Here is a 24,711-nt window from a genome sequence, read left to right as displayed (position 1 = left end):
TAACAAAGTTTTTTTTTAGTTCACTGTAACTAAAGTGTCAACTTATAAATTAATTTATCAATAACATATACATAAAGTTACACCACCGTCGCGTGTTTCTAAAAACAATAAGAAAATATCAACCGAAAGCAAAAAAAATGCAACCGTTCGCCTTCGAAAGAATCATAAGTATAGGAAAATGGTAAAGCTGCTTTGAACAGTAGCAATGTTTGTTATTGACAATCAGCAGCCTATCCTTTTCAATGACAATATTTTTCAAAATAACAGTAATATCTATCCAAAAATATCTGTTTATTCTCCTATTTATATATTGAGAGATATTCTTATTTAAGATTTTTAATGATGCGCGCGTCGGGGAACGACCATTGTGCTCTGTTTACGTTTGGAATACGAGAGCGGGTGTCCGCTACTTCTTAGAAGCAAATAGTAGACAAAGAGTTTAATTAGGGCGCCGTCGCTACGTCACCAGGTATAATGATGCTCGCTATAAATAGGTCTTGTTTATTGAAGCTGGATCTTTAAGTAATTTGTTTCAATTTTGCTTTTGGAAACGCAAAATTTGGAACATTTATTTTTTTTTGTCATGTCATGTCATGTCAACATATGTCAACTAAAATGCACCTCAAATGTCTTACGAAATCTTGTTTTCATAATACATCCTTTTGTAAATAACGCATTACTTATTTACCCATTTTAACAAAATTTAAAGTTTGATTATATTCTAGTCTAGTTGACGCCACTAATGGATCTACCATTAAGTTTCAAGTCGACAGTAAATCATAGACAAATCCGAGACGAATACAATAAAAGTTTTCACATTACGAACACAACTGTTTCCTAGAATTTCTCCAGACGAGTGGATCGATTGAGAGCGTTCCGACACATTTAGCATGCGTCACTGAATCGGAAGATGTTCTTATTGGAATTAATAGACAGGGACGAGTGGAAAATGGAGAAGGCACAGTTCATACATGTTAAATTTAATGAATTAATGTTTCACAATATCGCAATGAAAACTGGCTACTAATATTATTTTAAAATTTTCAACACCACTGGCGCAACCACGTAGAAAGGATGAATGGTTCGGAGTGTTAAACGCGCATACTTGGGACAGCCCAGTCGCAGGCGCGTCTAAGAAATCTCCCCATTGATGAAGTAGAAAAAGACCATAGCATTTTTTGTTGTCGGGGGTAATGCATTTACGCACAGGGACTCCCGGCTTTATAAATTTCGACCGGACTACCCACTAAACACCGCGGTGTTCTCCTTCGCCCAACCGGGCCGTGTGGCATCTACGTTAGTTTATCCACGACCCGGCTAGGGGGAGCCCCTTGGTAGGGGCTCAACACGTGTAGGGAGGGGTCAGATATTAAACCCCTCCCATCACCCAACGATGATGGCCCCCTCGGAACACAAGAGGGGGCACAAGATCATAGCATGTTTCAGTTCGCGACTGGGTCAGGACACGGGATCGAGTAAAATGAAGACTTCTGTGGGCGGAGGTGAAGGCCCATTGGGAGTCAGTTAAATATTTAATTCACTAATAGCATAATACTTTTGAATAAAGTAGCTAAAACCATGAAAATAAATGCAGCGCAACCAATCTCACTTTAAAAGCAATCGTTTTAATTAATCAAATGAACCTTTAAATCTCGGCTATCTGGCTGTAACTTGATTTATTTTTAGTAGCGTTCGAATAGCTTAAAATACCTACGGTGATATATTTATAATTAAAGTAAGATAATAGTTTCGACAATGTATTAAAGTTCACTGTCAGCAATTAATAGTGACTTAGTATGAGAAATCTACACTAAGGGACCACTGAAAATCATTGAGTGACTTTGAGTAACAACACAATGCATTGAAAAAAAGGTTAGAGTACCAGTACTTACAGCCCCATATGCATTAAGTCGATAGGGTTTTGTTATCAGATAATGAAGAAGAATGGGGAACCTTTGCGTTCCCTCTACATACCACTATTCCATTATAGGCCTATTAGAGGCAGTAAGTGGGCCAATAACTCACTTACAGAACCGAACCCCAACTACTTTGTATTAATTTTCAATGAGAGCATCACTAGCAACCGTTAGTTTTCACTTCCCAAAACAAATGAATACAAATATATAGTTATCATTTTAAATATTTCATCTTTTTTATTAATTTATCAGTGTGAGTGATTTAGTCTACAGAATCTGTACGATCAAACACCGAACGAAAGTTTCAGAGGTCATATGTGTATAAAAGAAAATTTTCAAACGAAGATCAAGACAGTGCAAAGATTTACGCGAGTTCTTAAAACTTTTATCGAGTTGTAGGAACAAGTGTATGCTCGTGTCGTCGCTGAGATATCGTCGTAACCGAGTTTGATAATTTCCCAACGGATTTTTCCAATCAACTGGCAATGTATGTAACCTTATTTCCTTATTTCTATTATATCACACGCGTAAAGTAAACATTAAGTAGTTCTAGTTAAATACGTAAATAATGTAGACGTCAAAACTAGTGAAATTGCATCTTTTTTTCTGTATCCAAATAATGTTAATCCAAATCTACTATTACCAAATACATGATTTTCAAAATAAACATTTTTGTACGTATGTTGTCAGTGAATACCAAAGTTTACACAAAATGGGTATCAGTCGCTTGATATGATATATGAGTGAATGTATTGAAAACATTAACCCAGTTACTACCTGCGTGCAACATATCGTTTCGTCAGGAACACTAAAAGCTTTGATCGTAAGTTACAAAATACTTGTATCTCGTTACTTCATACATCCGCTTTGAAAACAACAGGGAGCAGGAAATATTGTTAAAACACAAATAGGTATGTAAGTACCAAAGTCTTTAAAGTCTCAAGTTTTTGGGAAATAAACTTAGGTAATTTATATCTTTTTTACATAATGTATTATGTATATGGTAATGCGAGCCTAAAAAATTAAATATCATTTATTAATATTCGTACACAAAATTATCATAGGTTGGTGAGTTGTGTGAAAAAGGGAAGGAAGTGAAAAATAATGAACGCTTAAATACATTTAATGAATAAAACAAATTGGTACGTAACAAAGTCCCTTTGGGTTTTTTCGACTTTGGATATTTACATCATACTAATATTTTAAAGGCGAAAGTTTAGATGGTTGGATGTTTGTTAGAGTTTGTAGCCTAAACGGCTGAACGGATTTCGATGAAATTTAGTACAGATGTAGAGGATAATGTGGAAGAACCCATAGGCTACTCACTTTTGTATTTTTTTTATTTCACGCAGACGGAGTCGCGGGTGAAAGCTAGTACAATATAATTTCTACATAGAATTAAATGAATGTGAATTTATATTCATCTCTATAAACAATTGTACGTGTACCTACCTATATAAGTAGTTATAATAATAACTATAGAATTTATAGTATAGATAAAAATACTTTTCTTTTATAACAATCATGTAAAAAAACATTATATAAAAACAAAGCAAAGTTTTCCGTTAGGATACTTCACATTTCAGAGTACTTTGCCTTTATGGCACATAAACCAATTACACAATATTATAATACGTCTACGCGGTTAACGGCAGACGCGGCGTCTTGGGAGGCAAATATTACAGGCCGTAAAGGGGACGAGGCCCTCCGATTTATTTTAATGTTTTACGATCCAAGCTTCGCCCGAGAGTACCTCGTAAATAAAATCTTATGATTACAGTAAGCTTTATTTTACCTTAAAATCTGTTTTATAAATATTTACGTTTACACTTTCAAATCACAGTAAAAAATTACAGCTTTAGACTCGTAATTAATTAACTAGTTTTGGTTTACGATTTACGATCAAAATTGAATTGCGATCTATCAGAATTTACTAAAGAATGAAATTACCAGTGATCAAATAATATCTAACTTACCTTGATATCACTTTATTTCACAGAAATAAATTTAACGAGACTGTTGAAATACGATATTGTGTGTACGTTGGTATGTAAGGTACGCGGAAGACGGGCGCATAGCGTAGGCAATGCGTCTGTACTGACTCAGGCCACCCCTCCCGAACACGGTGCGAGCCGGCGTAACTCGCAGCTACGAAATATTGTAGAGGTTCGTAGCACTTTTCGTATAAAACAAATTCTATTTAATTTCATACTCACGTTGTATTTTTCATTTACACACTCATACTTACACATGTAGGTTTAAGGTAAGAAGTTTTTTTAGAGTTGTTTTAAAAACAAGATTTTATATTTTATTATTCTTTACTCGTAAACTAGAACTAATTAAATTTCTTCAAATAAAACTTTTCATAAGAAAAAATCTATTTTGTTTTACCTATTCCGTATTGTCAGAGTTAAAGTTACTCTCATTATTTCAATTAAGATATTTATCAAGAATTTAAGAATTCGTATTGACGAAATACGTTTTCGTAACTCCACGGCGAGCCCTTCTATTCGCGGCTAGGAAGCCCGCCGATAAAATCATTCGGACGGAAACTGAAATAAGCTCAATGTCTAGAGCTCCCGTAATGCTCCGCACTTGCCGGCTGTTTTACGCCGACAGATAAACGGATCCTTTTATACTAACTGCCAGATTACAATCCTAATGAACCTAAAATATTCCTTATCAGAAAACGCGGCAATGTAGAGAACTTTTTTTGGTTAAATCTACAAAGTTTTTTTTATACTTTTACTGACTGTGAGCTTTCACTACACCGCCACTGAGTTTTCCGCGCTTTAAGCATAAATAAATAATCCAAACAAACCTGAAGAGGTCTATTTTCGGCTACAATACGAACAAGGTTAAAACGTTTGAGTAATGCGTTTTTACATATCGGCAGTAGGTTTTATGAATACGCTAGAGTCTACTCCTACTAAAAGGGTGGAGATGCTTTTTTTTTAGGTTTTCAATTAAATTAAACCGATGACAAAAGAATGTATAGCATTATTGTCTTTGTCAATATGTGTTATTTAATATAGGTAACTTTATATTGTAATAACGATCAGTCAGACCGAGTTTTTTTTTTTATTTTCAGTGGACGAAGTCGCGGACGAAAGTTAATTTCACAGACAATCTGGGTTTTTACCTAATTGCATATTTAACTTCAACAAAGGTAAAACTGTTTAAAGGTGCATTTGTTTTTTTTTTTAGAAAGTCAGTGAACGTTTTACTAAAACTATAAACTGTCATATAAACGTTAGAGTTGTAACGAGTTAATTCGGATGACGCTCGTTAACTTTTAGCTTGATGAAACTCGCGTTGAATTTTAAAACGTTATTTGACGGTAAAGAGGACGTTGAATAATTGCATTTTTATTTAAAATTATTAGCTCTGTTTGAGAATGAATGCATAAATTATACAAGCAAATTAATACAAGCATTGTTTTATTTAACAGATTTCAGTTTTTAGATTCAATATTGCTTATATAATTCTATTAATGAATTCAAGTCTTCATTTCATTTTTTTAAATAAAAGGAAAGATTCTTTTTTTCAATTTTCTCTAAACAATACATATTGTAGTTGTAAAAATATATAGGAATTGTAAACAAGTAGAAAATAAACACAATAAATAACAATTAATTTTTATTTAGAGAAATAACAAACGTTGGTTGATAATATCCATCAGGACCCATTGTCTTTCTTTGGGAAAGATGAAATTCAGTTATTTCTGTTACTCCAAAATCATAATCAGCAAATTTATTCAGTATTTCAGAACCATCGAATTTTTCTCTAACTTTCCTTCCGTGGGACTCTTCACTCTTTGATTCGCTTCTATATTTTGAATTTAATAAAGTAACATGCAGTTTAACCTTGTCTCTACCATAATCATTGTTGTTCATAAATCCTTAAAAAAGCAGACGTACATTAATTTCAAACTTGCCAAACCAAACTACAATAGTAGAAAGTGGTTAACAAAAGAAATCCGTCTTAAAATATTAACCCAAGATTTCTCTCTGCAACATTTAAGAAGGTGACCTTCAAAATAAATTGTTAATTAAATTATTATATTTATAGTTACCTGCTTTATAAAAATAATTAACTAAATCATCAGCTATTGTCTGAAGGATGTCAGTGCCGGCTTCATCTTCAACATTTCCATACAATACATCTATATTTTTTGGATTATCATTCATGTATGACAAACCTTTCAATCTTATACGTAGAGGTAAGTTATCTTGAAGTAAAGGCCTGAAAATGTAATCTTTATTACAAAACTTATCTACACTAGTCACCCATTTGTAGTAATTTAACCATCTAAATAAACGCGAAAGTTCGTATGGATGTTTATTAGTTTGTTACCTAAATTGCTAAACAATTCAAGGGATACAATGAAAGGCATAGATGTAGAGAATAGTCGGGAGAAACACATAGGCTACTTTCTTTTTTTTTTACTCCGTGCGGATAGAGTCGCGGGAGGAAACTACTTATACATATTTTTAATTGATATTTTTGTGTAAAATTATACATGGATTGATTACATACTTTAGTACTCACATTATTATATTATCTTTTGCTTCACTGAATAGCTTAGAAGCTTGTAACCTTTCTTCATTGTCCATCAAACACATCACACCAATGGTGATATGTAGTTTGTTTGCCCTTATAAATAATGATTCATCTATACCTTTTACTTCTTGCAATACAGTTTGCTGAAAACATAAATTATAAACCATTCAAATATATGCTTATGCTCAATTTATATAATAATACTAAATATATCCAAAAAACATAAACAAAATCAATATTTTAATGACTTATCTAATCAGAACATTTATGTACTCCCTTTTACCTTGAATATTTCAAAATTATTCATTACAATTGGATTGTTAAAAGGAATCGATATAAAATGAGTAGGTCTCTGTTTCATTCTTGATGACATAACTATTATATTGATTCTTCTACGAGCCGCTTTTACATTCTGTAAAAAGTTGCAAAATATATTATAATATAATAAAATTAAAAATGTCATTTTATTACTTCATAAATCTTGTTGCTTGTAATCTGAAATGCGTCGCGTCTATCTGTTACTTTATTTAATATGTATTAAGTCACTATAATTTAAGGCACACCAAGTTTTTACCGAGTAAAATAATTACTTATTTTGTGTGGTTATATCTTAGGAATTTACTCACAGTAACACTCGGACCAAGTATTGTGATATCACCAGCTTCTCCTTGTTTTGGTATTTTTATATTTGTTCGAGTATCTCTCTCAATTCTGCTTTTCATTATTCCCTTTTTTCCAATAATTGATCCAATGTAATGCCTACAAACAATTTATTTAGTCAATCACTGATCTTTTAACTCAATTACCTATTAAATTCATCTATACTCAAATGTACTTTCTTTTTTATACTGTAAGGTGGCAAACATGCAAGTGGCCATCTGAGTCCATCAAAATGGCATAGCAACCACTAACCATAGACATCAGCATTTGCAGATGCGTTGCCTATCCTTAATTGATCGAGGAGTAAAAAATAAAGATGATATTTCTTCTTCCTATGTGTCTTCTCCATCGTCAAATCCACTTTTCCTTCCCATCCTTTCCTCTTAAGAAAAGTGGGGACAAAAAAGTGACCAAATTTAAGCCTCCAGCATCACACTCATCAGAGGAAAGGCAGAATTGCTCCCACTTCACGCCTGTCTTCTGTGTAATTGTGGTATTCCACTACGCGAAACCTGTCCAATCGTGCGAAGATGTTAAAGCGAGCTCTACCGCTGTTAAATCACTTACTTTGATACATGAAGGCTTGTAGCAAATCTATTACTGTCTATTTTAGTTATTTCGAAATCATCATCTGAATCATCATCACCCGCATCTTGGAACGTTATTTCTGAAAAATAAGCTGTAAATTAGCAAAATTCAGACAATGACCTATTTTAAAATTCATTGCACATAACTTGTACAAGAAAAAAAAATAAAATAGATACTTGGTGTAGTATTCAATTATGCTTTTATTACATAGAAAAACAAGTAATATAGAATGTTTTACAGAACAACTAAAATGTTAACCATTCTCGTATAAATCATGTTCTTGAAGAGCTGAAATTTCCGTATTCGGATCGTTTATTCTGTAACATCGTCCCTCAATCCATATTACTTCAGGTCGTAGAATATTATTCATTTTTCTACTTCACAATGATAATAATCAGAATATTTTTACTAGATATCTAAAAGTAAAAGTAAAATGATGTTTTATTTGGTTTTGTTTTGATGTTGAGTCATTTGACATTGACAATTTAAACATTGACACATGGATTTCATGCGCGGTTCACACCTGGCCAGTACAGTTAGACAGTAGCAATGGCATGGTAGGGACTATGTATTGTTGTTATAACGTGAGCAACATTATGCCTGTCTGTTATCCTTTACAAATAACCTTGGAGGCGTCAAGACAGTAGCAATAGGTTCCTGATGCAAATAAAATTATTATTTGTAACAAGTATTAAGTTCACAATCCCAAAACAACGTTTTTAGTTGCCATTCTATCAATGTAGCTTTTTCCAGCTGCATACGCAATCCGGTATGGGAGTGCTTTTTTTAATTTACGCCACAGTTATGACGGTCTTGCAGAATACATTTGTATAAAATATATACCTGTTGAGTTTGTTCGTCCGCACTGGTGGCAAACGAGCAAGCAGCCACCTGAATCCACCAAACTGGCGAAGCGACCGCTGCCTATAGACATCCGCAATTGCAGATGCGTTGCCTATCCTTTATCGGAGGCGGAGACGCACATACAGAGGACATTTCCCTTATATAGGCGTCTCCCCCACCGTCAAATCCACATTCCCTTTCCATCCTCTTCTAATATGAAAAAGTGTGGGAAGAAAAAGGGACTAAAGCTGGGCCTCAGTCTGTCCAAAAAAATAGAACAATTCCGAGACACCGGACTAAAATGCTTACTGGTACCAGTTAACATTCCCATTAACACTATGCTAGTTGATAGACAATCCAGTCATGGAGAGCTACCTACCGACTTTACTGGCCATGGGTGAACCGCACATTATGGCTGGTTCATCTTTCATCTCGTTCACATTATAAGACTTAAGTTTATGTTTAATTTAAAGGTAATAATAGTAATAAGTAGTAGAAAATAAATATAGGAACCCACATCGCGGAAAAAATGCAACTAATTTATATGCACACATTAAAGAGTCATGTAGTAAAGAAGACTATTGAAGCTCCCCCACGCAATCAGACAAGGAACTTTATATTCTTAGCATGTGGGCCACAACTAATAGGGCATAACTTAAGAATACGATATTCAGATAAAGAACGACATCAGAAAATGAGCGACCTCCGCTCCCTTCGACAGTACTCAAGTCCAAGTCCGGATTTGGAATGGTAACAACAGGAAATCTGGGTAACAACTGTCTAGGAAAATAGCCGGATGTAATAGACAGAGTCTCAACCACAACATATTTACACATAAGTTGTATGTATGTGTATAAGGGCAAATATGTAAAATGTAGTTGACAGTTGGGAACATTTTCAATTTACCATTCATGATAGTCGTATTTATATAACGTCACATCATATCCAACATTTAACAAATGCTACATGTAATAAGCGATACACGATAAGCTTATCAAAATCTTTTGTCCATTTCGTGTTGTGCGCGGAACGAGACAACTTGTTATTTGTATCAAATCAATTCGTTATTACTTACATTTTAATGACATAGAATAAATGTAAAAATGAATCAAAAGTGTCAAAGGTCGGTGTTAAGTTACCATAATGCTAATTATCAATATATTTCAGTACAATTTAAGGATCAAAATGGTGAGTAATAAAAAAATGCGACTCTATAAACAAAAAAAAAAATTATGATAACGCAAGTGTTACATTTTAAGATGATAATAAATGTGCTGTTTTGTTACATTATTTTTAATGTATTCATTATGTCTGCTACGTTCTATTTATAATTCACTTGCACATCACATCATATACTTTAAGCATATTTTTACAAAAAGCAGATTTTTATTATGCTTTTAATATGCCGATACAATGTTTAAGCTTTCTTTTCACTCTGATTTTCAAACTACAGAATTTCAGACAACTTTTGCTGATAGTTTTGTTTTAACGTAACGGTTTTTCACGCTCTGTTGGTTCGGGTTCGATTTCATACGATCCAATTTTTTGGCCATTTCTTGGACTTTGAGCTTGTAGACTCTCCTTCGGAATTAATACTACGATCATTAATCAACGAGTATTGGATTTTCAGTTTACAATATTCTTAGAAATAGCGTAAATAGTGTAGCGAAGTTATTTCTACTTACATATTCCCGAAATCCTAAAACATTAAGGAGATGTCAAGTATTGAGATGGTAATAATACCGGATCTTTAATCACAGCGGATAGCGAATCTAATTTTCATCAGAAAAATAACTACACAGGGCATTTCCTTAGAAAACTTATGTTAACGGACCTAGTTTTAAATACACGTTTTGTAGAATTGTAAACATTGGTATTATAAAGTTACTAGAAGATTTACACAACAAAATTTTCAAGTCATACTACTTAGCTTCTTACTAGTTAGAAGGTATCTCCAGAAAGGCTCAAGATATGTCGATGGAATTTGTTATATACATATACCATAATGTGGAAGAACTATAGGCTTCTAATTAAGTTTTTAAAATCTCCGCAAACGTAGTCGCGTGGTACAGCAAGTCTTATTATTACGATATTAGTCTGGTAATGGTGACCGTCCATCTCTAGGTGTTCTGTTCTGCAATTTTTAATTATCATTTATATGCATTAAAAATTCTTTGAGATGTTTTCTGATATGATAAATGTTTATCGCGGCAAATGTTTATTATTTAGCAACTAAAAGCAAATACGGCGAATGTAAATACCTGTGTATTGCTGCAAATTAATCACTCGTTCACTTTTTTACCTAGTATTTGACTCATTATACAGTTTATTAATATTATCATAAAAAGAAATTGCAAGCATGCTGCAAATATTACAAGATAAAGTAGATTAGTAAATTAATTGTAAATGTTGCATACATTGTTGTAGATAAGACGTTATCTCTTATCTTGTACATCACGAGATCAATATTTTAAGTTTTTACGTTTTTAAAGACAGGCAGTTGTCTCCGATAACAATCTCTTTTATTAAAAAAAATATTTCACTGTAGGAACTGTTAGTAAGTAGTTTTTATAAATCATCCACATCTTTAGATAGCTTCAAAATATTTAGGATGTTATATTTAAGTTTAGTCGAAAAATCACAATACCATCGCATTACGTAGCCGTTATGACCAGTAATATTTTTGTGTTAATTTGATATGCAAATGTGTGTACGTTTAAATGTCGAGGTTTTTTATGGTTATTACGCGTTTAAGAAACAGTGCTTTAATAAAAACATTCGCTAGCGAACATTATGAAATCTCAGGAATTCAAAAAGTTGGTTTAAAAAATTCTCCGGCTTCATTAACAGAATTAAATTCTAATCCGTGTTTTAACTAGATGAAACATTGTTAATACATACTTATAAATCGCAATATAACAAAATAAAATAATATTTGATCTTGAATTCGTGAGGTGAAAATGGAAACGCAAATACAATTTGACACTGACATTCCTTAATGGCAATACTCAATACGTTTTTCGCGAAAAAAATCTCGTCCCAACCCAAACACCTGTTTGTTATTGATCGATTAGTTTTACAAATAATGAAAACAACAATTTCACCTTCATCGTAGAAATAAGCAGGTATTACAGTTATATTTATGATCGCAGATAGCTTTTTAATAATTTGATTAGCAAATAATTTCTTTAGCTTGTAAAGTAAAAATATTATATCAAAAACGAAAGTAGAATTGCTTAACTACTTATTTCTGATTTTCATATTTTGAATAATTATTGTTTGTATAAGAGAAATAAGTATGTATTTTAGTTCATGCTCGTTTTTCACAGGTTCTAAGTTCTGTCCTTTTTATAGCTGAGAAAGCTTGTCCCATGCAAAAGAAAAAAAGGGCTAGGTAACTTCGCGAAGAGAACATTTCATGGGCGAATCTCCTGAGAATTATTGAAAATAATAATACACTAATAATGCAAACCATATTTTTATGTGGTTAGCTCTCTCTCATAATATGTTTATAATCTTAATAAATGCTATTATGCAAAATCAGATATGTTTTTATTTATTTATGCACATGCACCATTTTAGTTCCTAAGTAGGTTTTTTTTATTTTTTTTATTAAGATTTAGATAACTTGTATGGCCCTTCATTGCTTGATTTATCTTCCCATCACTGCACAGCTCTAGAAAACAGTATCATTATCTTTGAACATGATTGATATTAGCTAGTATTGTTTTTTGATTGAATGTTACAAGAAGTAATATGAGCATTATAGGCAATTTACTGCAACCCTTGTTTTATAAATTGAGCTATTTATATGACAAATGTGTTTACAGGTTAATTAGATAATGTTGCAATTTTTGTAAAACTGATAATATAAAATCCATGCATATTTGTCTTCTTTACCTTTCTAGATTCTCTAATTAATATTTCTTTGTAGTTTTTTCAGAATTCCTGCAGCTTATTTAATTTCTACTTATGACTAACACACATTAGGCTTAAAATTTGTGCACATTCAACTAACAAAAAATGTGTTTTAGATGGGGCAAAAATGCATGGATCTCAGCGGGTAATTATGTTCTGCCTTCTGACTACAATCCTACCTACAACTTTAATAGTATCATCATTGTATCTCAGGAATATTAGATATGCTGATGTTATGTACAAAATATCAGATTCAGATGTTATACAAATCCATAAAGGACAATCTTCAATTTTCTGTGAAAAACATTCCTTGAAAATGAACAACACATTTAATGCATTCCAAATGAAAGGCAGACCTGAACTATCTAATAAGACAAGACATATTAAATTAAGAAAATCAATGTCAATGCCCGATGATACTTTAGAATATTGGGGTTTCTTTCTCTTTGCTGGAGCAACTGTTGAACTGAAAGCCTGTTCCAGGTATGAAGGTTCTAAAATATTAGTAGTGAAAGGAGATAAAATTCTAAACACCTGTGGTATATTAGATGGTAGTAAATACAGGAAAGATCCATCATTAATTGATAAACAAGGTCAAGTGTCTGTAACTTTGGAAAATCCTGGAAAAAAGATTAATAGTGTAAAATTGTCAGAGAATACACAACACGAAAATGCTATGGAAGAACAATCAAATGAACATGATGATTTTAAAGATAATTTTGAGAAAGAAACCAATAAAAGACAAAAAAGATCAGCCGCAAGTATGCCATTACACAATCCAAATACTATATTGGACACTGGAGTTAATCACGGTGGCAATGCAAATGTTCCAAATGTAACAGAAGATGCTTCAGTATCAAGCTTCGAGAACAATTTACATGAGTGTTACAATGATAACATACTCATGAACAATTTCTTTCCATATTCTAAAGAATGTAATAGCACCAACTATTTAGAAAATACTACTATATTAAAGGTTGAACATAAGATACAATCTGACGGGTATTATTACTATATATTTTATAGTGACAATGATTTGGTGAATAATGACATTCATGCAATATTTGATATTTATAAACCAACATTCCAATATGCAAACATGTCTGACTCCAAGGTTTGTCTTAATAGTACTGAATGTGAGTTTGATATAAGTATTTTTAGTGATGAGTTAGTGATAGTAGAAGTTCCCACGACTGATGGCTTTAATAATGATAAATCATTTATTTTAACTTCGGTATGTCACCCTCGTACCTCAGTATACATTATTTTCCCAGTGTCAGTTTTGTTGTTGATACTCCTTTTTGCATTTTTATGATATTTCTTGAAAGTTTGGTCATATTCTTTACTGATTCGGGTGAATATTACCAGAAATGTGATATTAATTTATTAATTAGATATTGTTAAGTAGATAATTGAATAGATATGTTGATCTATTTATTATTCATTGTTATTCTAAATATATTATTCTTCTTGATTGGTCTTTTATTAACCCTTTATTGACATTTTTTAAAGAAGTTGAAGCTGGTTAGATACTCTACAGGAAGTGGTATTTTCTATAGGAAATTATAAATCTTGTTAGCAACTAATGTAGCAGTTTATTGAATTTCAGATAAATAATGTTAGCACATTTACACCAATAGAATGATTGCTGATAAATGTTTAAACAATACTAGTAGTTTCTGGTACTTAGCTTATATTTAAGGACTATATAGATAGAGAAACATTGTTCTGGAAACAAAGTGGAGATCCATCGCTTCGACTAACAAATGTTTTCCTTACTACAGTTCCACTTTTGAACGTTACATAATCTGCAAAATTAGGAACCTTAATTACCAACTTCATTATACTTTGAACAAAATTTATTTCAAAAATATAAATAAATCGAAATGAACATAAAACCATGTAGAAAACAATAAAATGCAAAAAGCAGTGGTTGGGGATACAGGATAACAAAAAGGACCTGTGTTATAAAAAAAGTGACTTATTAAGGAAATTTTGATTTATTATTTCCACATAGTTGTGTCCAAAGTGCGTGTCAACAGGCTGAGTGGGGAGGTCTTCTGTAAACAAAATTTGTACAATTGAGTTAAATGCGCACGAGAATTAAGGTTCCGATCGGGAGTGGAGTGCTATGGCGTATGTCAATAACAATACAGCAATGTTATATTTAATTTTATTTATTTACCGTATTACAAAAACAGTTACCATATTATGTACAACTGGAAAAAAAAGAATTACACAATACATTTCCTTCTGGTACTTTTGTGATTGAAATAGCCTCTCCAGTACCCGATGAGACCTCTCTGCAAACGGCAGAGGGGCCTACGCGGAACGGGGGCCATCCGGCCGAGCCGGTCTTACTCCTACGTATATTTATTAAACTTATAATGATACGTCTATAGTATAATGTATTCATTAATTAAACTAAAACAGATATATCGGTCCAAATTAAATGAGTTCCAATAAAAAAAATCAGCACAGTGGTACTTAGGAGGTCCCTCCTAATACTCACACCGTATAAATATCGCAATAGAACGCAGGACACAAAGTATAAACCGGAATGCGCAGCCACCTCAGATGAGGTTGGCCACGTCGTTGGGCATTTCAGTGATGGTCGTGTGGTAGAAGTCTTCGATGTCCTTCAGCGCGCGCTTGTCCGCCTCCGTCACGAAGTTGATGGCGATGCCCTTGCGCCCGAAGCGGCCGCCGCGCCCGATCCTGGAATAACCACACGCCTTACATGACATACGCGTAATTAATCTTGCAATTTAAAATCTAACAAAAACCAAATATAACTTTTAATTTAACTGCACATTTCATAAATATAAACAAGATAGTATCTTTACGTGGGTAAACCTCCAGTGGAGGGGGTACTAAAGAAACAGCTGAACAAAAGCCCTATAACTTCCGCATTGCAATGCTTGGTTACAATGTCTGCATTTGATTTTCTTTTTTTTGTGTTACCGATTTTTTGTAATTTAATTATTAATCAAATTCGATATTCCTTCTTTTTTAAGTGTAATAAAGTGTAACGTGTTTGAAGTGATCAAATGTGGTATACCGGTGTATATAGTTCTCGCGGTTGGTGGGCAGGTCGTAGTTGATGACGCAGGAGACCTGCTGCACGTCGATGCCGCGCGCGAGCAGGTCGGTGGTGATGAGCACCCGCGAGGAGCCCGTGCGGAACTGGCGCATGATCACCTCGCGCTCGCGCTGGTCCATGTCGCCGTGCATCGCCGACACCGTGAAGTCGCGCTGGTGCATCGACTCCGTCAGCCAGTCCACCTGACACACACACACATTGCGCATTTCTTAACAAACTTTATTTTAATATTCACATTGCATTAAATTGTGAAATGTCAAAATTTTAAAGCTTAAATGACAATGAAGGCCTTGCCATTGGCTAACAATTAACATTACCATGGCATTCTTGCTTCTTTACTACTATTAGTTACTAATTTTAGTCAATTTCACACATTAACATTTTTTTACAATACATTCAACTTCTAAATAGCATTAAAATATAAAGTACATTTTAAGTGTAGGGCTACTTATTAATAAAATAATAATTTAAAAATATGCTGTAAACGCTTATTTCTTACATAAGTGTGTTTACGTTTTATTATATTAGTACAATATGCCAATCTAATGTAGGACTAAATAATCCAATCTCATACTGTTTAACCCATCCAAAATAATGCATGTGGAATATTTTCTAATTTTGATTCTTTATCTGGCCATGATGTCATACTAAAATGTAAATACAAATAAAAGTGCATCATGAGTTAGTAACATTTTCCATGAACTCATAACAATGTTTTGAGATAGTAACATAGTATGAATCTTTGGCTTTGCTCCATGCCACTAAAGTATTATATTTATTGTAGAAAGTTTCATTTTGCTTAAATATGAATGTATATTTCACAACAAGAAACCTATAATGTACCTACACTTATCCAATTTTACACTTCAGCCAATAAAAACTATTATTAACTAAGTAATAAGTAATTGATTTACTTTTTAGTAGTTAGATCATTAATAAAAAGCTATAAGTAGACACATAAAAAAAAATCAAAAATATGTAATGGAAAAATAAGATTTAATTAAAAAAGGCTGAATCAGTTCTCAAAGCCAAATATCCTGATTTTTATAGTATAAAAATTAAATAAAAGTAATTATTGACAATGGCACAAAACAGTAAAATAATAAAGTTTACCTTGCGGCGAGTGTTGCAGAAAATGACAGCCTGAGCAATAGACAGGGTGTCATACAAGTCACACAGAGTCTCCAATTTCCATTCCTCTAGCTCAATAGAGATAAAGAACTGCTTAATACCTTCCAAGGTGAGCTATAAAAAGAAAATAAGCAAATTAAATATTATGTATAAGTAACACTGAGTAGCTTAAATACATAAGCGTTACATGCAGCTTATTCAAAAAAGTTACATAGTAAAATGCTAACATAAAGTGCAAAAGGCTTTATAACAATTGAATGCAATGCTTAAAAAAAGGTTTAAAAGAAGCTTGTGTTCTTAGACATAAAAAATCTCATCAACTTACTGGTAGATTTCGTAAAAGATAAGCTCTACAATATTATTATAAGCTTATAAGTTAATTATATAATATTTGTTATCTGCAGTATGTCATTGGATTCATCTGAGTCACCATTACATGGTATCTAACAATGCACTATATGTTTCATATAATTTACTGTATAATAGAAAGAATGATCTAGAACTATTTATACAATACACAAGTTGCACAATAGAAATGTTTTCTTATGGAAACCATACTAAATACATCAAGTTATTATAGATTTTTAATTTAATTATCTGTTACATAGAAAAAAGTTAATTTTAAACTATCACAAATTAAAATAAACAAATAACTGTTGGAAGTTAAAAACAATATGAAATGTTGAATTATCTAATTAATAATCTAAAACAAATAGATTGGTTTTACCATTCTTGGTATTTTTGTTACATGCAATAGTATACTTTGATAGTATTATTGAACTACAAATTTTAAACACATTTATAGAACATAGTAAATATAAACAATTTACAAGTAAATTGTTTTTACATTACCTCTTCCTTCTGCACAAGAATACGAACAGGCTCTCTCATGAAGCATCGGGACACTTCCAATACATCATCAGGCATAGTAGCAGAGAGCAAAATGACCTGAACATCGGCAGACAACATTTTGAATACATCATGGATTTGATCTTTGAACCTGTTATAAACAATACATGTTTAAAATAAATACAAAAAGAAACATGTAAATTACATAGATAATAATACTCACCCTCTAGATAACATCTCATCAGCTTCATCGAGCACAAACAGCTTGATAGTGTTAGCACGTAATGCCCGACGAGAAATCATATCATACACCCTGCCGGGTGTACCAACAACGACATGCACTCCACTTTCCAGTTGGCGCATATCCTCACGCACATTGGTGCCACCAATGCAAGCATGGCATTTAGCATTCAAGTGGTCACCAAGAGCAATAACCACCTAGAAAATATAACACTTAATTTTTTGTCTTTCAAAATACACAAAAACTTCACTTTACATATCACTTGATATTTAAATAATAACCTTCTGAATCTGTTGAGCCAATTCCCTAGTGGGCGCCAATATAAGCGCTTGGCATTCACGAATACTAGTATCGATTTGTTGCAAAATGGAAATGGAAAAAGTAGCAGTTTTCCCGGTTCCGGACTGGGCTTGAGCTATGACATCACGCCCTTCGATACATGGCATAATAGCCCGTTGTTGGATGGCAGATGGTTTTTCGAAACCATACGCATAAATCCCTCGAAGCAATTCTTCCTTCAAGTTCATGTCATCAAAGCTTTCCACGACTTGATGCCAGTTTGTATCCAGCGCTTCGTGCTCGGCGCCGGTGGAGCCCTCATAATTATCCTTTGACTGGCCATTTTTCGAATCCTCCGGCCACTCTTCTGATCTGTGAAGAATATAACAAATAATCTACTAAAAATCTACTTACTATAACACATTACTTTATGATATGGCGTAATAAAATAATGAATGTGCAAAAACCATCAAAATCGCACTACTGTCAAAATGGCATTTCACTGTTGTTTGGCGTTTAAAGCGTAAAAATTACGAATTAAATTATTTTTTACGCCAGTTTTGAAAGATATTAGAATACCTAACATTATAAATACATAATTACATCAGGAATACACGTGCATTGAGCCGAATAACTAATATGTTCTCCTGCCAGCGCCATGTTGGCAAATCGTCGGCCGTGGAGAATGAATTTATGGGTTATTTACAATGAACATAAGCAATTTTGCAAAAGTTATGTACAGGTTACTATTTGTCTAACATCTTTTATCATACTCGTATTAAAAAGAGCATTAGTATAATACAAAAACTAGACTTACCTTCTTTCAGGTGAATAAGACATGTTCCAATCGCGGTAGCTGAACGGAAAAGAACTAGCAAGGTCAAGTTAAGTTTAACCAAGGATTTTTATGGCAATATTAATGCACACTAATTTAGCCTTTAACTGTTATAAAAATATTCCAAAATATTTTTAAATGATTTATGAAATACAGTAAATTTTTTAAGCTGCAATATCGTAAGAATGTTAACGAATGGAATTAAATGGGAAATAAAACGACGGAAGTTCGCATTCGTACTTCAAAGCAGAATTGAAAAACAGAAAGAGATGAATAATAGTAAATTGCTAAAGTGGGAAAAGGAGGGCACTAAAATGATACCATACGAAAAGAATTTATACTTCAGTTTCAGAACCTAGATTGGCAAAAGCACGACTTTAAAAAGCAATTGTTAAATGTAGTTAAAATGGTTGATTTAATTTAATGTATAATTAATAGCTAAAATTGCTTATTGAAATGTTTGAAACTTATTTATTTCATTAGGAATTAAAAAACATATCGTTTAAAAATACAGCTTAACAAAAAACATGGATTTAACTTTTAAGTTATTGTGATTAAGTGGTCGGATGCTTTTTTGCTATTATAGTGTTTAGATATGTAAACTAGAAAATAAAGGAGCAGGCTCTACCATGTTTTGAAAGTTGTGAGATAAACTAAAATAGAACCGATAGGATAGAAAGATTAAATACAGAGGGAAATCGATAATCTTAAGGAGCTATTTAAATAAATATACCGTAGGTTACAAATCTTTGTTAATTCTTTATGTATGGAGATTACAAATTACAGAGATTAAAGATTACAAACGGAGGACATCTCGTGTGTAATAATTTAAGTCTCCTAATTTTCCGAAGGTTTTCCGTGTGCGTCATTTGTCTATGATTTTAAAGTTGAACGCAACTTATATATTTTTTTAGTTGGTAGCACTTCACTTCCTGTAGTGTCTATGAGTACGCTGCCATTTTGAAACGGCAGTGCTTTTTGTTCGTGTGGAGCGTTTGCTCGTTGCGAAGACTACATCGTGTTTTAGTCAAGTTTAGTTTTATTTCATACGAACTCACTCAAAATGAGCTGGCAAGATTATGTCGATAAACAGTTATTGGCATCCAGATGTGTAACAAAGGCTGCGATTGCCGGTCACGATGGAAATGTCTGGGCCAAGTCGGAAGGCTTCGATGTAAGTTTATGGCTTTGTTAAGTTTAAGTGGTCAGTGATTTGTCTTTTCAAATACGTGATAATATGTTTTGAGTGCTTAAATAGTGTTTTCAACTGCTATAATTTTTTTGTAAGGATGGATGACGAATCCGGCAAGTGACAAGATGGCGACATGTGGTTATAGCTAATTCAAATAAAACGACGAGATTATGGTATCTTTGCCCTACCTATACTGATTTTCTGTATGATTTATTACATACGATTAATAAAAAACAGATTATGATGTTGAGCAATTTCTGTAAGGCATATAAAATCTATTGTAAAAGCCGGCCGGTCTTGGTTATGGTTACACGTCGCCGCTTATTGTTAGGGTTTACATAAATCAAATAAACCATGTAAATATGTATGCCTTATGCCTGTCCATTATTCCGCCCTTTTTTTGTACTTATTGATTTTTACTTCAGTTCATATTTATATAGATGTATCCCTGTTTTCATTCTTATCTGCATCACATAAAAAATTCTAATCGACTAAAACCCTGCAATATCCTATTATAGTTGAATTAAAAAAAAAACTTCTAAAACGGTATTGCAAATTCATGAAGCATTCTGCTGAAATGATGTACAGAAGGATTTTATGATGGTTTCAATACAAAATGTGCAAGGATCTACTGGTAATGTAGACTTGTGCAATCAAACAGCTAAAATTAAAATTTGTACTTCCATTTCATGTTGATTGATAACTTTCTACTGTTACATTGTGTAAAAAGGTTTGCTTTTTTGTTTTGGTTTAAAAAGTTTTCAGACATGTGTTGCAGAGTGGAATGCATCGGATTGAAGTAATGTTACATGTGTCTAAAGCTTTTTTTTTGCAGAAATGTGAAGTTACGTTGTTTCAATCTATTAACAATCTACTACTATAGTTGTAACTATAAATTTTTTGTAAAAAGATTGGACAGATTTTGATTTTGTAGTCCTCTACATTGAGATGAAACTTTTGCATTACTGAAATATTAAAAATGTATTTTTCTTTTTGGCATGTCTTCAATGTATTTTGGGTTAATAATATTAATGTTTTATTATTTACAGCATTAGTAGCAAAGTTTTGATTCATTGAACTAACATACAAGGCTTTGTGGTTAATCTTTATTAAAAGATACACAAACTTATTAAAACATTTACCTGACCGATTTTGGCAATCATTGACGTTATTAAATACTTCAAATAATGTTAGATTACTATATTACATTTTTATTTTTTTTTTTGTACTATTGTATAGCACTGTCTCAAGCATAAGTGCAGAAAATACAATTTGAACTTGTCAAAGTTAAGGGTATTGTAGTATTTTGTTTAAGAACTTATTGACTTTTTTTTTTTCATTATATTATTTTAATTTTCTTATTTAATATATTTTATATTTTAATTATCATTATACTGTATAGAATAACAAAAGATTTCGTTACTAATGAGAGAATGACTAATGAGTTCATAGGGTTGAAATTACAATATTATATTAAAAAAAAAACTTTCAACTTTGGAATGATTCCCCGAGAACCAGTAGTAGACACTATGACACGTTTAATTGTTAACAATGTTATTTTATTCATAGTTAAATTCAGAGATTTCAGTAGCTGCTGAATCATTCTGCATATAATGTAGGGATATTGTGATATTAATATTTTACATAATTACTCATGTAACATTTAATTACATGCAGGCACATATTTTCTGTAATACTAAATAAAACTTATCCTGTCTATAATTTCATCAAATATAGTTATTTTGTTCCTTTCACATTTTTCCTGTCGAAATAATGATTAATTTATATAAATTGTGTATTAACATATTTGGTTGTTAACAGATATCGAAAGATGAAGTGGCAAAGATAGTGGCGGGTTTCGAGAATGAATCACTGCTGACGGGCGGCGGCGTGACGATAGCGGGCAGCCGGTACATCTACCTCAGTGGCACAGACCGCATCATACGCGCCAAGCTAGGCAAGGTCGGCGTCCACTGCATGAAGACGCAGCAAGGTGAGTGCGCAATAGCCTCCCGCCTCCCCCCTCCCCGCCCCCCCTTGTCTATGCCTCCTGCCCTGATAAGGATATAAAACCTTTGTTCCCATTACTAATTTCAAGGTAATCAAGGTACTTAGTTGACTGTTAGTTGTTTCTTTTAGTGTTAGCTTTTTTGTTTACTTCGTAAAATGTATGTTTCAATAGTCCTAATAGGCGGTAGGAGTAAGCAGAGATTACGGATTTCAATTTGACGCTATATCTTTTATTATCCTTAGATTATTATAATCTTTATTAGCTACTAACAAATCATTTTATTAGCGAAGTATGATCAATAGTTGTTTTTTATTTGTAGAACACAGTTTATTTTTCAATATAGTATTCTAATGGACTTCACTTCTTTCTAATTGGATCGTAAAACGTAGTCTTTTTGCAACTTAAATACTATTAGAATAGTTAAATTATCAAAATTATTTATTGATTTTTCATATTTATACAAAACGAAAACTTATTTAAGACAAATACAATAATTTGAAACAGACAATAGTTGTTTAAAAGCGCTCTACCGCTTTCGTATGGAACCACCTGTATATCAAGTCCGAAGTACCGTTGTCTGAACGGCGCAAACCTGTTCTGTTTGCCGAATGGCGAGCGCGGTTTGGCAGAGCTATTGGGATCGATACGCCGCCCAAAGGACTCTGCCCAAGTGGAAAGGGGTTGATGTGCTGTCAGAGGTCACATCAAATCAGGCGAAGGACTTTCGTAAAATCATGTCAAGAATTTAAAAATTAAACAGCTTTTACAGTTTATTTGGATAATGTTTTTAAAATGTTTTAAATTATTTAATTATTTAGTTAAGTCCGCGTGGCGTTTGTCCTAAAATAAAATAAAAATATTTAGTTATAAATAAAACACTAAACTAAAATCAGTTATTTTATTTACGTATTTAGATACACATTTTCTTTATATATCTAAAAACACAAATGTCTCATTTTCGTCAATCATTTAGTATGTTATGTGATATTTCTACGTGTGGAATCGTACGTTTTATATAGTCCATAAGAATTGAGTGAAAAACATGTGTTTGCGCTTCGTATGTTTCCTGTACAGAACGATATTCACACGAATTTAAATCTCAATACTCTAGAGGTATTTAAAGTATGGTTATAGATTGTCCCTTTCTTGGCATCAATAGTTACACTTACGAGAGGGAGTCGGCCATCTGTGCCATAAGGCGTCCTTTCCCACGCACTATTACGGCTTCGACGATCGTAGATTCATGTAAACACTGATGTAGTAATATCAAAGTGAAGTGACATTTATATTATGTAGTACAGTGTCCGAGGCCGTAATCTCGACTTATTGCTCCCGATTGATGTGTTAGCGAGATAAGGTTTTCAGATAGTCTGAACGATATGTTTTGTTGCAGCCGTCGTAATTTCACTGTATGAAGACCCCATCCAACCCCAGCAGGCTGCATCCGTAGTGGAGAAATTAGGAGACTATTTAGTTACCTGTGGTTATTAGAGGTAAAATATTTTGCCACTTGATGCTATTTTATGTAGAAGATAGAAAGCGGTATATTAACGGTCAAAAATTTTGTTCGCAGATCGAAGCGCGCCGTGATCTAAGAATACTATAAGATAATATTTTTTCCACAGGGAAATAAGTAACTGCATTTTGTATATTCTATAAAAGTGATAAGGACCGTTCATTTGTTTTGATATTGATGAAATTGTGGCGACGCGTGCGGCGCCCTCGCCCTCGCCCTCGCCCGCACGGCCGCGCGCCGCCGCCGCTGCGGCAGCCGCAGCCGCAGCCGCAGCCGCGATTACTTTGCGGATTCTGGATACTCTTTTATACGCTCACCGCTTCCCCGGAGTAATTGTTGCTGCGTAGTGCTTTCAATTTGTATTAAAAAAAATTTGCTTTTTTCCGACCGGTACATATATTCCGCTACGCAGCGGTCTCAGACATGGTGTATAGAGATTTTTTTTGGATTTCTTTTCAAGCCATCTGATAATAATCGTTGTCATCTCGCGTTTAATGTAATGTAAATGTATAATGAAGGTTGCTCGCAGATCGGATATATTTGCGCGGGCGCGTGCGCGTACGCGTTTAGACGCTCGATGATGAAATGTAATAACCACGTAATGAAATTACTGTTACGATAACAACATAATTATATATGTAATTACAAGTAAGCATTTGTGTAAGGGCTTGTTACAAAATGAAAAACACTGTAACCCGAGTAAAATATTACGATTTTAATTGAAAATCTCTAGTCCCACTGGAACCATCGTGTGAGAAATGCAAAGATATTGTATTCGAGAGCGTGGCGCCATCGCCATGCCGCCATTTCGCTATGCTTCCTTTTTTAATTACGCAGCATTTATATTCTCGTGTAGTGAATAATAAACATTTGCATTCTGTTCTATTCTATCTCTTTAACAGCAGAAACTAGAAGCGCTCAATTACTCTGTATCCTGAAACAAGGCTTGCAGTAAACGAAGGGTGCATATTGTTTATATTTGATATTACTACTATAGCTTTGTACATTGTTTCTGATAAGCGATGGGAACTGTGTCTATCTTATAATAAAATGATTTGTATTATAT

General features: G+C 33.1%; 4 protein-coding genes across 7 annotated transcripts; 2 read left to right on the top strand and 2 right to left on the bottom strand.

The window, feature by feature from the left end:
• Positions 1 to 5,542: 5,542 nt before the first annotated feature.
• LOC106099619 (activating signal cointegrator 1 complex subunit 1) lies at positions 5,543 to 8,187 on the bottom strand. The gene is made up of 7 exons (XM_013278209.1): positions 7,986 to 8,187; positions 7,707 to 7,806; positions 7,106 to 7,238; positions 6,763 to 6,891; positions 6,468 to 6,622; positions 5,992 to 6,161; positions 5,543 to 5,817 (listed from the first exon to the last, which is right to left on the bottom strand). The coding sequence occupies exons 1-7, from the start codon at positions 8,095 to 8,097 to the stop codon at positions 5,549 to 5,551; spliced, it is 1,068 nt and encodes a 355-aa protein (XP_013133663.1). The 5' UTR covers positions 8,098 to 8,187; the 3' UTR covers positions 5,543 to 5,548.
• Positions 8,188 to 9,490: 1,303 nt separating this feature from the next.
• Positions 9,491 to 13,962, top strand: LOC106099616. 3 transcript variants are annotated; one of them, XM_013278206.1, is made up of 3 exons: positions 11,559 to 11,695; positions 11,900 to 12,056; positions 12,605 to 13,962. In XM_013278206.1, exons 2-3 carry the CDS (start codon positions 12,035 to 12,037, stop codon positions 13,801 to 13,803), a joined length of 1,221 nt encoding a protein of 406 aa, XP_013133660.1. In that variant the 5' UTR covers positions 11,559 to 11,695; positions 11,900 to 12,034; the 3' UTR covers positions 13,804 to 13,962. The 3 variants fall into 3 exon arrangements, with proteins under 3 accessions (XP_013133659.1, XP_013133660.1, XP_013133661.1); XM_013278205.1 differs by lacking the exons at positions 11,559 to 11,695; positions 11,900 to 12,056 and adding an exon at positions 9,491 to 9,758; XM_013278207.1 differs by lacking the exon at positions 11,900 to 12,056.
• A 101-nt stretch (positions 13,963 to 14,063) lies between these two features.
• Positions 14,064 to 19,017, bottom strand: LOC106099618 (eukaryotic initiation factor 4A). Of its 2 annotated transcripts, XR_001225395.1 has the most exons (8): positions 18,909 to 19,017; positions 18,094 to 18,463; positions 17,795 to 18,009; positions 17,575 to 17,722; positions 16,705 to 16,836; positions 15,550 to 15,773; positions 15,003 to 15,206; positions 14,064 to 14,296 (listed from the first exon to the last, which is right to left on the bottom strand). XR_001225395.1 is itself a non-coding variant. In XM_013278208.1 (7 exons), the coding sequence occupies exons 1-7, from the start codon at positions 18,929 to 18,931 to the stop codon at positions 15,062 to 15,064; spliced, it is 1,257 nt and encodes a 418-aa protein (XP_013133662.1). In that variant the 5' UTR covers positions 18,932 to 19,017; the 3' UTR covers positions 14,473 to 15,061. The 2 variants fall into 2 exon arrangements, 1 of the variants encoding a protein (XP_013133662.1); XM_013278208.1 differs by lacking the exon at positions 14,064 to 14,296 and having other exon boundaries at positions 14,473 to 15,206.
• An 854-nt stretch (positions 19,018 to 19,871) lies between these two features.
• LOC106099622 (profilin) lies at positions 19,872 to 24,710 on the top strand. Its single transcript, XM_013278213.1, has 4 exons — positions 19,872 to 20,100; positions 21,940 to 22,111; positions 23,523 to 23,622; positions 23,703 to 24,710. The coding sequence occupies exons 1-3, from the start codon at positions 19,990 to 19,992 to the stop codon at positions 23,618 to 23,620; spliced, it is 381 nt and encodes a 126-aa protein (XP_013133667.1). The 5' UTR covers positions 19,872 to 19,989; the 3' UTR covers positions 23,621 to 23,622; positions 23,703 to 24,710.
• The last annotated feature ends 1 nt before the right edge of the window (position 24,711 follows it).

This window comes from Papilio polytes, unplaced genomic scaffold, assembly GCF_000836215.1.
Source record: "Papilio polytes unplaced genomic scaffold, Ppol_1.0 DF824102.1, whole genome shotgun sequence".
NCBI classification, from domain to species: domain Eukaryota; kingdom Metazoa; phylum Arthropoda; class Insecta; order Lepidoptera; family Papilionidae; genus Papilio; species Papilio polytes.
The sequence above is the reverse complement of the archived record's forward strand: the minus strand, read 5'-3'. Positions and strand labels throughout refer to the sequence as shown.